The sequence below is a fragment of the Phaethon aethereus genome (genome assembly GCF_964289735.1).
Source record: "Phaethon aethereus genome assembly, chromosome: 8".
Taxonomy (NCBI): domain Eukaryota; kingdom Metazoa; phylum Chordata; class Aves; order Phaethontiformes; family Phaethontidae; genus Phaethon; species Phaethon aethereus.
Window position 1 is genome coordinate 33695166 of NC_138584.1, and position 14643 is coordinate 33709808.

Sequence of the window (14643 nt, forward strand, 5' to 3'; positions counted from 1 at the left end):
GGGAGGCAGCGTCGGGCCAGAGCTCGTCGTATTAAGCCCCCTTCTCGTCTGCGACACTTCGTAGGCCTTCTGATGAAGTGCATACGTGCCCTTTCGCTGAACCGCTCCCAGAAAAGAGGGTGATCTCCAAAACCTTTCGCTTTTCAAGTATTCAAGATGAAAAGAAGCCTCAAGTCCGTATTCATTAGCAGCTCCCACCGCCGAAGAACAACAGCACGGCTAAGTCAGTAAACGGGAAAAAGCTTCTAAGAATGGACTAAGTCACTTCTCTAGCGAGAGATGCTGTATGTTCCGTCATCTCACGGAGAGGAAAAAGAAACAGATGGCAAAATATAGCAAAAATGCAGTCGTTACAAAATACTGGCTCATAAATGAATTGCGTTTAAGTACACTGGAGTGTTCTGAGTGCCAACGGAAAAATATTATCCGGCGCGCTGCTTCTGAAGGCTCGGCCAGTCTGTCCTCTGATGGACTGGCAGCAAATCAGGTCCTGGGACAAAATGTCACCTCAGTTCCTGCTAAATTGCCATCAGGATCGAAAGTCGTGCACAAACACCATGTAATATTTGAAAACTGAAATGAACTCTTTTTGTTAATTAGTTCTTTATTCTGTCTTGGAAATGACTTCATGTAAGGCACTAGAAAAAATGACGGAAGCGCCAGTTATAGTTTTACGGGTAAGGGCTTGGTTGTGCAACACCCAAATAGAAACTGAAACATGATACAGTTGAAGACGCATCGTATAGTATTCCAGGAGACCATATCCAGAAATTGCAGGAGTTTCTGTAAGTGACCATGTGCATCAGCTGTACCAGGAAGGTTATCGAAGTCTGTGAGTAGAGAAGGTTTAAGAGTGTTTCTGGCAAAGAGTGTTGCGCTCCTGATGTCAGCGGGACGCTCACATTTGGCTCAGGGGAAGAACATGTCACGTAGCATCTAAACTTCTGTTTACTGTTTATTTGAATCCCTGTAGTGACACTATATATGGCTCAGGGAGAGAATCCCGAGGCACTGCCTCTTTCTCCTCTGACACTTCTTGTTCTTCTTGCCCTGCTTTTGTAGGGTTCCTCCGTTCACCCACTTGCCTTTTAACCCTCCCACCGCTTCCAGCCCCCTCCTGTGCCCCACACGGCCACCTCTGCAGAAGGAAAAGCAGGCAGCAGAGGCACGGAAGCATCACGGGCTATCGAGGGCGTATCGTACTCCGGTGTATCGTGCGGTATCGAGGGCAGCACTGGCTGAGCCGTCAGCAGGGGCTGGTGCTGCGGGACCCCTCGGCAGGCTGGGACACAGCGCAGTGCGTCAGGAAGGGAGGAGCTGCTGCTTCTCCTAGGGTCTGTGTTGGGTCCTGCTATAAAGTGTCAGTATCGAAATGTACTGTTAATTTTAAAATATTAAAATGTGATTAATGTGGTGTATATAACCATGAATATTAACTATTAAGAAAGTTAGAAAATCCATGTTATTCCCTTTTAAGATCATTCCCACAGAAAGTTACTACATTCGTAGAAGAGCGACTTTAAATGTTACTTTTGGATAGCTGTGTGTCTTACGACATTTCATGAGGGACTTGGAGTATGCATTTTAATTTTACATGCTGTTTTTCAGAAACACCTGGTGCAAATTTAGCCTTATCTGTGGAATCATAGCCAGCGCTTTCACAATTTATTTGTAAATAGTTACAACAAGTTAACGAACAGGGAGTTCGTAGAGTTGCACGTACCCAAGGAGGGCTGGTTTGAGATGAACTGTGGTTTCCAGGTTGATTGGTCTCAGACTGGGGCACTTAGAGCGTGGCTTAGGAGGCAGGTACTGAGTTTCTAAGAAGGGTTGAGCTCGGCTTGTCTTCCTTCTGTTGAGGAGGATAGTGTCTTTTTCTTCTACTCAACCGTCTAATTTCTTGAAACTCGTAGGAATGTGGTATCTCTGATGTACTTACCGGCCGAGCAAATTGAGCTAGAACTCACCAGCAGGTTCAGAAATGACTGAGGAAGGAGGGCAGGGTGGGTGGGGAAGCTGAAAGACATGCAGACACCTGGAGGGAGGCACGCCATCAGAGCCTCATTTCACAAGACTCGTTTCCTTAAAAAAATGAATGAAAAAAATACTTAGATTAGTCAAAACCAAAAGACACTTAAGAAGTTAAGAAGAGCTGCTCAAGGATGCAGGTGATGTATCTTTCCCTGGGTCCAAAGACCCAGATGGAGCTGTGGGCAGGCCAGTGGAAACTGTGTCAGAAAAAGCGAGTTCTGAAAGAAAGGTTAACAGTGCTTTTATATGGAAATGTGCTTCTTCTAGACTGGGCACTAAACAGCTTTTGAACAGTAGCAGATCTCACCTTCCCCCCCCCCTTCAACTTCACGAGAACTGTTTACTATCACTTTACTGTATCTTTACCATTGAAATGACCAGAGATATTTTAAATGGCCGTTTTCAAAACATCTGCATTTAAATGGTTAATCTATTGTCCTCTAAATGTTTTTGTTGAAAAGGCCTGAGTGAGTGAGAATACTCATATTTTCACATGAGTAAACCACGCTTCAGCCTGAAGGGATCCCACTGTTCACAGGCTTCCTTCAGACGGCCTCGCTGAAACCAAGCAGAAAGGCAGCTCACCCGCTGCAAGACACCAGTGGGAAGGGTCATTTTGCACCACTGCCCAGATCTACTGTGCTAAAAATTCGGAAAAAAAAAAAAAAAACCGTTTAGAACGTCTGAAACATTCATTGTATTTTTATCTCATCTTCTAAAAATTAAAACGAAAAATTTAAATAATTTAGAGCTTTCAGTAGCCTAGTACCAAACCCATTCACTCTATACCTAAGCCCTGAAGTTTCCTTTTTTCATAATTCTGATTGTTCTCCGTAATGTCTAATAGCCTTCCTTGGTGGTCTTGGGGGTTTTTCCCCTTTTTATTACACAAAACTCAGATTACAAAGTAAGGGAATAACCTGGACCCTTCTTCAGCCCCGGGGAAAATAAGTCCTTCCATATGAAGCGTAGATTTATTTCTGTTCTTGGTCTTGCATTGCCCTGAGGGTTCTTTCGGAAGACTTGAAGTGAAGTGATAGGGGCGGCAGGTCCTGCAACCCTGACCCTGGGTGAAGCTGAAAATCCCAAAATGGCTTAAATAAGGGTCTAGTGCCACAGTGAGCCTATTCCTTCTCCTGCTGCAGGAGGGCACAGGGCGCTCGCCCCGTGCTTGCTGAGAAGGCTTGAAGTCTTAGAGCAGGGGGAGCACGTTGCAACAACAGAGTAGGATTTGTTATTTAAATGTACGGTCAGCTCCTCTTCAGTTTGTCTGAGATGATTTTTCTCCTCTTCCTAAAACCATGATTTAGTCTGTGTGAGTTTAGCAATGCAAACATTTTCTTTTACAAGGAATTTAAGCCCTTCCGGGTCAACTAATTTATGTGATAAAGGAGTTGATAGAGAATATGCATGTTGGAAAGGAAAATACGCCCACATTCTGTGTGTTTTGGCTATTTCCACCTGATTTTTGGTATATGTATCACAGAAGTATGCAAGAACGAGATGACTTTCCATGTTTGGAGCTCTGTGAGCACAGAAAAAACCAGTAACTTTCAATGCCACAAAGATTCAGATTTACTGAATCTTTAAAAAGCGTCTGTGCCAAGCGCTCCCTGCGAGTTCATTGCTGAATTACTCTTTGGCAGCATTTCTGTTCTGCCGTCTAACTTCAAACATCGAACGTATGGTCTCTATACAGTACCCATCACCGATGTTCACCGCTTTATGCACACGGTGAATGATGACGAGGATCTATCCTTATGAAGGCAGGCACCGGCGGGAGGACGCGGGGGGCCGCAGCGGGTGGCACGCCCCACGCAGCCCCAGCGAGCGTTTGACAGAGAGGGCAGTAGCATATACACATATGGGGCATATACACATATGTACACAGCATGTGTGCTATATGGCAGATACTATGCTGAGCATGTATCATAGCAATCCTGGCCTCTGATGTCACTGTTACCTGCTCAGCCAGTGCCATGAGAAATGCTGAATCCATTAACTTTGATGGATTTATGGGGTAAGCATATGTCACCGGTATTATGAGAAGCAGTTACATTCATGGGGAGATTTTATGATTCACTGTATCCGCTTATGTAAACCTTAACTTTTACGCCGAGAGCTGCTCAGGAGCACGTTGTCCTGCTGGCAGGGTCAAGGAGCAGAGCTTGGTGGGAGCAGGGGCTGGCAGGCCTGGGGAGTCGGGCTGGCTGGGGAGCACCGGTGGACGGCACAGGGGAGTGGGAGCGGCGGGGTGCTGGGCTGCTGTAGTTGGTGGTCAAGGCTGGTAGGGAACAAGGGCGGCAGAGCTGGGAGCCAGGAGCGACAGGGAGCAGGGATGGTGGGGTTGGGGAGCAGGGGCTGGCAAGGAGCAAGGGTTGGTGGGGTTGGGGAGTGGGGCTGGGGAACAGGGATTGGCAGGGAGCAGGACCAGGCAGGATTAGGGAGGAGGGCTGGCAGGGATGGGAGGGCAGAGCTGGTGGCGTTGGGGAGCAGGACCAGGTGTGGCTGGGGAGCAGGGCTGTTGGGGAGCAGGACCGGGCAGGGTTGGGGAGCAGGGCTGTGGGGTTGGGATCAGGTCTGGGGAGCAAGGCTGTTCAGGAGCAGGGCCCTGGGGTTGGGAGCAGGGCTGTTTGGGAGCAGGGCTGTTTGGGAGCAGGGCCGTGGGGGAGCAGAGCCAGGGCCCTGGGGTTGAGAGCAGGGCTGTTCGGAAACAGGGCCTTGGGAGCAGGGCCCTGGGGCTGGGGAGCAGGGCCATGGCCCTGGGGGAGCAGGGCCATTGGGCTGGGGAGCAGGCTGCTGCAGGGCGCGGGGGCCCGGTCGGGCGGGGAGCGGGGCTGGCGCCGGACCTGCAGCCCGAGCAGCGCCGAGTGGCGGGGGCGGCGCGGGCCCCACAGAGAGAGGGCGGGCGGACGGGCGGGGGGGGCCGGCGCTCCCGGAGCCGCAGCCCGGCCCGGCCCTGCCCTGCCCGGCGGGCGCCCGGTTCCTCTCCGGCGGCGGGGGGGGAAGCAGGGCGGGCTGCGGGGGGCCGGGGCGGGCCAGGGCGGGCGGCCGGGGCCGTGCCGCCTGCCAGCGGCGGGCGGGGATTTGGTCGCCGGCGGCGAGGGGAGCGCAGCGGCGGCCGCATGATGAGGGAGCGGTGCGGCACCTCCGGCGGCGCCGGCGGCGGCTCCGCCATGGAGAGGCCCGACTACATGTCCGTCTGCCTCTTCGCAGAGGAGCCCTACCAGAAGCTGGCCATGGAGACGCTGGAGGAGCTCGACTGGTGCCTGGATCAGCTGGAGACCATCCAGACCTACCGCTCCGTCAGCGAGATGGCCTCCAACAAGGTGAGCGCGGGTGCGGGGCGCGGCAGCCCGGGGCCCCTGCAGGTGCGCCCCTGCGCCGGGCGGGAGCGGCGCAGGCCCCGGGGCGGCGGGGGGAGCGCGGTCCCCGCCGCCGGGGAGCACACGAGGTTTCAGCTGGCGCCGTCCCCTCGGAGCCGATATTGCCAGAAACGCTGCGAGAATGCCCGCGTCTACCCAATTATCACTTCAGAAGTCAATTATCTTCATTGTCTGTCCGTAATAATGGCAAACTCTAAACGCTGTGGTACGTTGTTTTATTGCTGTTTTGTCTTTCGGGTAAGCGTTTAATGTTGTTTTTAATGTTTTTAATGCGGTGGGCTGGCGCGGCACCGCTTGCCGGCGCCCGGTGAGGGTGCGGAGGCACGGGCCGCGCGTCGGGAGCGAGCTCCGCTCCCGGGAGCCGTCCCGGAGGCGGCTCTGCTGCCCGTCCGCCTCGCGGGACCTGTTTTTTTTTTAACTTTATTTGAGTTTTTAACGCGCCGTGAGCGAAAGGGCAGTTTTGCTCGCCTTTTTTTTTTTTTTTTTGGTCCTGCAAGGAGTAAAGTGCTAATATAAAGTTAAGGAAAGGACGCTGTGCTGAGAGGAGGTGGAGGAGGAGGGAGCGCGGGGTGCCCGCAGCCTTCGGGGAGGAAAGCCAGCCCGGCTCCGCGCAGCTCTCGGCAGCTGCTGTTGCTCCCAGCTCCGTCCCGCCGAGCGCCGGCAGCGCAGCCCAGTTTCGCTTCGGCATCCCCCCCGGGTCAGAGCTGAGCCTGCGGAGGTGGCTGCCTCCGGCTCGGAGCCGCTCCCTGCCCCGCCAGCCCCCCAGGTGGGGGCTGGCTGCCCCCCACCCCCGTCCCGCGGGTTCTCTGGGGCGGTTTTTCTGCCCTAACGCGGTGTTACAGCCTGCCTTGTCCGATGGAGCCAGCCGTACGGTGCCAGGCTCGGCTTGCTCCTGGTCGGGATGCGGGCTGTGCTGCTGCATCCCTGCCTTGGACCGGTTGCCCTGGTTAAACCCAGTTCTGGGTTGTACTGCACGGCCTCTATGTTGTTATGATTACTACTATTATTATTTTTTTCCTAATTGGAAATTAATGAAATCAGAAACGCTGAATCATAAACTGAATTTATGGAAAAAGTTGATCAAAGAAATCCCGTGTTATTCACTTTCCTCCTCTGTCAGTGATTACCACAACGTGCAGGGGCAAAGGAAGCAATAAAAGTTTTATAGATGAGCTTTCAAGAAAGGAAATTTTTTTTTTTTTTGAGTGTGTGTTGAGGGAAGCCAGGGTTACAGTTGAGAAAGGTTTAGGCTGCAGAGGAGGCTGCATCTCCCAGGTGGACACCGATGCCCTTCGTTTTGAGATTATTTCTGGTTTTGCCAAGTGCCAAATCTGGACTTTTGAAGGTGGAAGACTAACTAAATTGCTTATTGTAGTAATTAAAAGTTGTGACCCCTCTGCATGCTTACAGCTGGGTCGAGCAAAAGGTTCCTAAACCTTTGTTCTTTCATACCCAGTTTCTGAAATGTCTGCGTTTTTTGGTCAACTTCCAGTATCGTTTTCATCTGTGAAAGAAAAGCATAAAATGGCCTCACACCTCGCTTTCCTCTCCTCCTCAGCGGTAAATATTGACACAAATTAGTTCGGGGGTTTGTGGTTTTGGGGTTTTGGTGGCAGATGTACAATCTGCAGAGTGATCTTGCAGTGCGAGAAGCCGTTGGGTTGGAAATCTGCACCTTGTGAGGAGGCTGCAACGGTCCTTCATCAGTCAGGTTTTTCCCTTCGCCAAGTATCCCAACTCAACCGCCGGCTTCGGTCAGAGGCATTTCAATTTGTCACCGGTAAATAGCAAAAACAGTCAGATGTTTTGAAAACAGGATGCTTGGGCTCCACGTTATTAAAGAAAAACGGAAAGAAAAACAGTATAGATAGGAAGAAAGCAAATAGACTCAGCACGCTCCCAAGTGCAAGAGCAGTATAAACAGTGACCTATCTTCCTGACCTCCGCTCTCGCCGAGTTCCTGGCCCCGCGCCACCCAAGCCAAACTACGTCATTTCAGACTGATAGTAGGCATGGCACAGCTGTTGCAAGTGTGACTCGAATTTCCTGTCTCCTTCCTGACAGACGTAGTTTTGAAAATCCAGAGTTGCAGCAACAGCAGGCAGAGGGGGAGGCTCTCGGCATACGTGTTCGCAGGGCGATTCTCAGAAGTCCTGCACCAAAAAGGAATCGCTGGGGGGAAGCGCCATGCAGGACGGCATCCTGGCTATAAGCTGATGGTTTTTGGAAAACATCGGTTCAAACATGTGCATATACTTTTTTTAAGATACGAGTTAATTTCAGAAGTGAGGAAATGAGCAGCTAATCTTACTGTGAGCTAACGAGCCTGACTGCGCTGACACCCACGTGAGCCGAGGGAGCACTGCCGCTTGCTCAGTGGGACCCTGCAGTCCTGCGAGCGGGGATCGGGCAGAAAACTGGCAAAGAGGGGAACTCTCTTCCCCAGGTGTCTTGTCGTCATCGGCGACATCGAGTCCTGACGCGTTATCAGAGCAATGCCCGATCTGCAAACCAGCCCAAGTCCCTTGTGCTGCTCCAGCTGCAAGCCTCTGCTAAAGAGCAACTGACTGTGCACTGGTGCCCTTAACTCTGTAAATTGGAGGAAAAAAACCTACCTGGAAAACTGCCTGGTTGCAGGGAATGCAACCGACGTGAAGGGAGTTTCTTTTCCTAACATTTCACTAATTTTTTGCTGCGAGCAGAGGTGGCACTGCAGCTTTGCAATGGAACAGAATTACCTGTAAAGCTCTGTAGGCAGACAGTGCTGCCTGTAGAAGGAGACCGCACATACTTACATTATTGTAACATACATATTCTTTTTTTTTTTCTCCTGCATTTATCACCCTGTCCAGCTTCCAGCTCAGGCAACTGCTGTCTGTCAGAAGGATTTCTGAGTCATGGGCCTGCTGGTAAAGAAGGAGGTATTTTCTTTCTTGGTGGCCACCCTGCAATGTTGTGTGGGGCATGAGGCAGCTGTCTGCAGCCTCGCCTGTCCTGCAAACGGAAGCGCAGGACCCCCTCAGCTCTACCACCTAACAGGGCATGTGGGATCTGCGGTATGACATGCCCAGTGCATCCCCAGAATCATAAAAAGGGCAAGTATTTTTTCCCAGCTGAAATGCTGGTCTTGCCAGCTCCAAGTTTTTATGGGGCTGTAATATCGTTGAGGGGTGGAGAAAATGTATTATTTCTCAGGAGCTACACGCCTGTCCGTGCAGGATACAGCCCAGGTCACGTAAAATGGATATATCTAAATGGACTTAAGCAGCCCCTTGACGACTTCTTAAATTAGACCAGTCTTATTTAGAGGTATTTGCAGTCCATCGAGTAAGTAAATGGACAGATAACATAATTTGTGGTCTGTGGGGATATTCTAATATTGAGTAGACAGAGGTGTTGTCATCACGGTGCCTGACTCGTGCCCTCGCGACTTTAAAAACCTGCCTCTCTCCCTGAACTGTTCCCTGGGGGACCCTTCGCTGCCAGTGCTGCCCGCACAGCTGCAAACGCTGCAGAGTCAATCCCTAAACTCTCTTATGCCAACTCTTAAAGACGTCTCCGTTAGTGCCGAGTGCTGAATGACGCAACTCAGATCTTGCCACCCAAGGCTGGGGCTCAGGGCAGCAGCACGACGGGGCTCCGCGCTCCTATCTTGGTAGCTTTGTGAGCCAGAAGCCACTAAGATAAACAGAACTGATTTCATTTTGCGTGTATTTCAAAGGGCATTTCGGTCAGAAAAGAGGAGCAAGGCTGCACCTAGCTTTCAGGAGACAGTGGCTAAATAAACATCTGGACAGTAATGTAAACTCATGAGGTCCATGGTGGAGGTCAAGCGCGGCGCGGGGCCAAGTGCCAGCAGCGTATGTGCCAGGCTGCACAGCCTCCACGCTCGCTCGCCTGCCAGTCCGTCAGCCCTGAACCTTGTCCTCTTCGTACGTGATGTTTCCCTTAAGTGGTGCCGAGCTGTTTAGTCTTTCGCTTGCTTTTGCTGTAACTTCCTTTGTTTAATATCCTTTAAAATAGCCGAGCGCTGCACAAAGAGAGGCTTGTTCGCTTGTGCGGCAGCCAGCGAAACAAAGAGACTTCCACGTCTCCTGTTTTTACAAGCTGGATGAATCACTGAGCTCCGCACGCGGTTGCCCAGCCGCACGCCGGTATTCCCCTCGCCTGGGGACTCGCGTTGTGGAAACGGGGATCCGCGGCCGAGCGCCTGGGAGAGCTCTCCCCAGTCGGAGCAGCCCCTGGCATTGCTCCGCAGCGGTCCCCGCAGAGCTGGTCCCTGCAGAGCCCTAAGGCACGTTGCCTGTGTCAGGTTTGACGTCGTCATTGGCGTGCTCCGCGGCAGTTAACTGTTTCTTGGACATACAGCTGCTGTCTGCAGAGCAGGAGGCTTGACGGTCATTATGCTCCATGAGAACTGCGGTAGGAGCTGTTTGTATCTGAGGTTGGGAATATTCACCCCGTCTTTGGTTTATCTTGATGGCTTTTCATTTGTGTTGAGGATGTCCTTGTTCTGGAGGACAGGGCACTGCATTTCTTAAGGCAAAGCTGCGCGTGATGCGGGAGCCGGGTTTTCTAACAGGGATACTTGGGAGTGGTGAACATGAGGTTCCAGTAAGGCCTGTTGGGTGAGGAGGAGCCAGCTCTGGACGGGGGCTCTGCCCCAGCCTGTGAAACCCCTCAAAGCTCCTCATGGATGTTCAAGACTTGGGGAGTTGGGTCCGAGTCCACTCCTTTGTGTCAGGTCTCATTGCTATCAGAAAGGGACTTTTAGGATATCTGTCTCCGTATCCATCCTATTCCTCCTCCCCTGCTCTTTGGTCTCTAAAATAAATCGTTCTGATTATATCAAATATGATATATTTCATAATATACCATAATATATAACAATAATTTTATTATCTGTATTATGTATTGTATATTATGAAATTATTATAATATATAATATATCATAATAAGAGTGGGGTGGAATAGTGGGGCCATATGTGGGCTTGAGCCCTCTGGGCTGTTGGTTTCCAGCCAGTTTTCTTAAACTGATTCCAATATTAGAAAGGTGAAATACCGGAATGTTGCCCCACTGTCTGTGAAAGTCTCGGTACAGTATGAGGAGCCAGTCCCACCGTTGGCGATGTCCTTCTAGAGCAAAGTGGCTTGGAGTGGCAGATGCTTTCTCATCTTCTGAGACTGTTGCAGTAAGCGGGTGGGAAAAGCCCATACGAGGGAGATCCCATGGCCATGTGTCATAGGCGCTGCTGGTGCACGTCTAGATGGCTGCAGCAGAGATGAAGACTTTGGGGTTTGAATTTTGGTTCAAATCCATCTTCCCAGGAGCCTTTCTAGGGAGCTACTGTCCTCCAGGACACTACGGTGGTCAGGACCTTCTAGCACATCCTTTAAACATTTCTGCTTGTGCTGGGATGTGATGGGTTTTAAAGTTCTGCATTCTCAGACTTTTACGTTATAACACATTAGGGTGGGGCTTAAATAAATAATAGCTCAAAGGCAGGTTGGTTCAAAATGAATCATGATTCGAGGGCAGGACCAGAGGGTGACTAACTGTTCGGAGCAGTGACCTCTCTGGAAGTGAAATGAGGATACTGGAGACGCATGAAATCTCAGAGGGGAAGCATCGCTCAGGATGAGGGTGAGCTGTGAAGGATTTCAAAGTACGATTTAATCCTTGCAGCAGTCCTATTCCTGACCCTGATTTTGTGGACCGGGCCAGTTTCCACAGCCTGACTCCAAACTCTTTGGTTTTTAACCCAGTTGCAGAGGAACTGCTTTTGGTGGGGCAGCTGGTGATCAAAATACTTGCACTAGGTGAAACTTAATTGAAAGATGTTGTGTTATCAAAGCCAAAACATGTTGTGGAGATGTATTGGTTTGAAGGCTCATCCGTCAGAGCTCTTAGAGGGAGAGATTGCTCTGATTAAAGCCTTTGCTCTGTGTTTAAAGCAAACAAACGAGAAGTGCCTCACCTCCCTGCCAGGTTAGCACAGTTGGGCAAATGCTACATAAAAATTATTCTGCAAATCATTTGCCTATCTCTGTGTGAGAAGGATTTTTCATTTAAATATATTTACATTAATTAGTCTATTCCGTATGGTTTTGGTGCTTGCACTAGACTTCGTTTTTCATTTTGGCAGGACCAACTGCCACGTTTTTGGGAGAGGGATACTGTATTGTAGAGCTACACTGACTTATTCCACAGAACTTACTCTTTATTCTATGTTTTCTGAAGCAAACAGACTTCTGTCAATTAAAGGTTGCCAGAGTTTTCCTCATTATCGGCATCTTGGAAAAGTCATCTCAGGGCACAAAGTTATTTGAATTTTCCAAAGCCTGTTCTCCTGCTCAGGTAAAACCCCAGCTGGATTTGCCTAAATGATGACTGCAGCGCCTGACTCAAATTTAAATTTAATTTAAATTGCTGCTTCATCCAATTAACAAAATCCCATGTTTAATTGTATTATTCTCTTGTTAAATGACAAATGCGCTTCCCTCTCTTTCGGTTTGTTTTTGGTTTTTTTCCTGAAGATTGAGAATATAATCCAGGCACATTTCACCTGAATGTCCAGCATCTCCCTGTGGCTCACCCCTGAGCCCCGCAGAGCAGGGACGCCGCTGCCTGCTCCCTGCCTGCGCTGCCTGGGATGAGTGGCCGGGGAGCCTCTCCGGTTTGTGGGCTCTCTTTACGTAGTCGTTTGGCTTCCTTCGGCACTCAAGGCTTCATCAGTGTGGTTTGCATGGGTGTGACTGACAAAGATTCTGGTCTGAGATCTGCAGCTTCTGGAGCGCTATCTGCTCTCGAGGTCACAGGTGTTGTCAGCTGCGTCAGGTCTTTCTTTAATCAACTTTATGTCAACAAACAAGCTGCTGTAGGTGTTAATTTTGCTCTTGCTTCCTAGCCTTCAACTCGGGCTGGTGCCCATCTTCTCTTCTTCCTGATTTTCCTTTCGCAGTTAACACGACAAACTTTTTTCCACCTGGTAAAACTCAAAAAATGATTTTGCAGAACAAGTCTTTTGGCTTGTTTCTGGTTTTACTGACTCGCCTCTTGTTCGAGTGAAGAATAAAAGCGGCGCTGGGATGACAGCCTGGTATGAAGGCTCACCACGCCGTGCTCAGCTGCTCTGGAAAAGGTGGTACAAGTCTTGGGAGTTACCCCTTGCCTGAAATACGTCATTTGTGTCATCCTTCCTCCTTGTAGGCTCCAGATATAGTCGCAGGTATTAATTGCCTAGGAGAGACCTGTGCTTAAGTATAGGAAGAGCATTTTGGATGGAGCAGGAACCGACCTGAGCCTCTTCCAAAGGAACCCGAAGCTTCGGCTCAAGCTGCAGAACTGGGCCATACCCCACCGCTGTGGCTTTTCCGCCCGAGGAGACACACCGTACGTGCTTTGTCACACCACGAAGCGTGAAATCTTAAACTCTCTCAGTCCTGGCATTGCATGTCAATCCAAACAAACGTAAATCGAAACCCAGGGCTGTTGGGTACCAAACACAGTGGTACTGGACACACCGAGACTCGGATTCATCGGCGGTAGCTGCGGCAGGACCGCCCCGAGCGAGGAGCTCGCAAGCAGATTTGGCCCTGCAGGGTACGGTCGGCATTTTCTCCCTGTGCCAACAAAAACTCAGGCGGGCACACCTTGTAAACGCATGACGCATTCATTTTCAGGAAAGTAAACGGGGTGGTTTCTCCATGACCCTACCAATTCCCCAGCATCGGTTGGAGGGGGTTTTTCTTCTGCCTTACCAGTTCCCAGCAAGTGAGTAACATGCCCCGAGCCTGCTTTTAAATAAGGAAACTCAGTACCGTTTCCAAGCAGTGCTAATTCACAGCGCTTTCCTTGGGCAGGATCCTATAAGGAGTTTTTCCTTTCCGGCATTTTAATGCAATTTACATATTTCAAGTCTCATTTGTCTGGAAATGAGCTGGAAACATACTGGTGATAACGCTCCTGCTTCAGGTTCCACTTCATCGCTTTTTAAGCTCCGTGTTGCGTAAATACGTCCCACCCAAGGGAGGTTCTGCTGCTTTCAGAAATGCTAAACTTTCCGGGTAAAATCTGAATATTGTTCTGTCTACATCAGATATATGTTATTGCTTTCATGAGCAGCCACATGCTGATTTATGGCAACGTGCTATTTATTTATCAACATTTACATTGTGGATTTCTAAATTATTCTAATAACATAAGGCCAACAAGTTGGTCATGATGTTACTCCTTTAAAGTCTTCCTTTGAACTTACATATAAATCAACTCTCCTTTGATGTGAAAATGGAGAGTTCATAACTGCGTGTTTACTTTTTGGTTTAAAAAATAAGCTGAAGGGAAAACAAAAAAAAACCCCCGAAAACCAAATAGTACTTTGTATCTCATTAAAAATAGTTTCTAGCACATTAAAAACTATATTGTTTTAGGAAACAAGAACTAGAAAGAGTTGCAAAAGCATTTGATTTTTTTAATGACTGGTAGTTGACTGCAACTATTCCACTTTTCTTCAGGCACTGAAATATGCCTGCAGACTTTCTCCTTTAGTACTGATCAGTGTCAAATGGGCTCATTTTTTTCTTTAAACATTGAAATGCACCTTCCCATCATCCTTCATGTGAGTGCTTAAAAAGGAAAATCGATAGCAATGATGAAGTAACAAGGACAGCTGCAAATTTGTCTGACACAGTCCTTTCTGTAAGCGATGCAACATCAGGAAAGCACAGATAAACGATCGGGTCGCTGCTCCTACAAATGAATGAATTTTGACTCTTTTGACTTGGAAAGAAATGCTCCAGCACTCCAGAACCGGCAGGTTTTCCAAAGGTAGTTCGGCGAAAAAAACGGAGTAATGAAAAATAACCTTCAGAGAGTGACACGGCGCTCGTGCGCCAGAGATCCGCTTCCCTGCCCGTGAGCAGGGGTGTCGAGGTTTGGTACCGACCGCTGTCCCTGTCTCGGGCAAAATCCTAACCCCTGGAGTTCCGTCTGCCTGAGGGTGAGGTGTCTCTGTGTCAGGAAGGGAGAGCTACGTATTTACAAATGTTTCTTCTAGCTTCTCCAACGCAGGCAATGAGATTAATCTCGCTTTTTTTAAAAATCTGCAGTAGCGCGTGAATGTCACATCCATTCCCTTCGAGCGACCGGAGGTCCGGGCAGAAGCGTTACACATTTGCTGTTTGACCTGGTTGCCGTATACACGTATGAGTAATTTCCCTCCTGTGT

At 49.6% G+C, this 14643-nt stretch overlaps 1 protein-coding gene across 2 annotated transcripts in view; it reads left to right on the forward strand.

Annotated features, from left to right (window-relative positions):
* The window catches only part of PDE4B (phosphodiesterase 4B), a gene marked incomplete at both ends in the record, with an annotated part of 191791 nt that overhangs the window by 161063 nt on the left and 16085 nt on the right, over nt 1–14643 (forward strand). For both annotated transcript variants that reach the window (XM_082003044.1, XM_082003045.1), the window contains one exon: nt 5248–5360. In XM_082003044.1, the coding sequence (XP_081859170.1) occupies nt 5248–5360 (113 nt within the window). The remainder of the gene's footprint in view (nt 1–5247; nt 5361–14643) is intronic.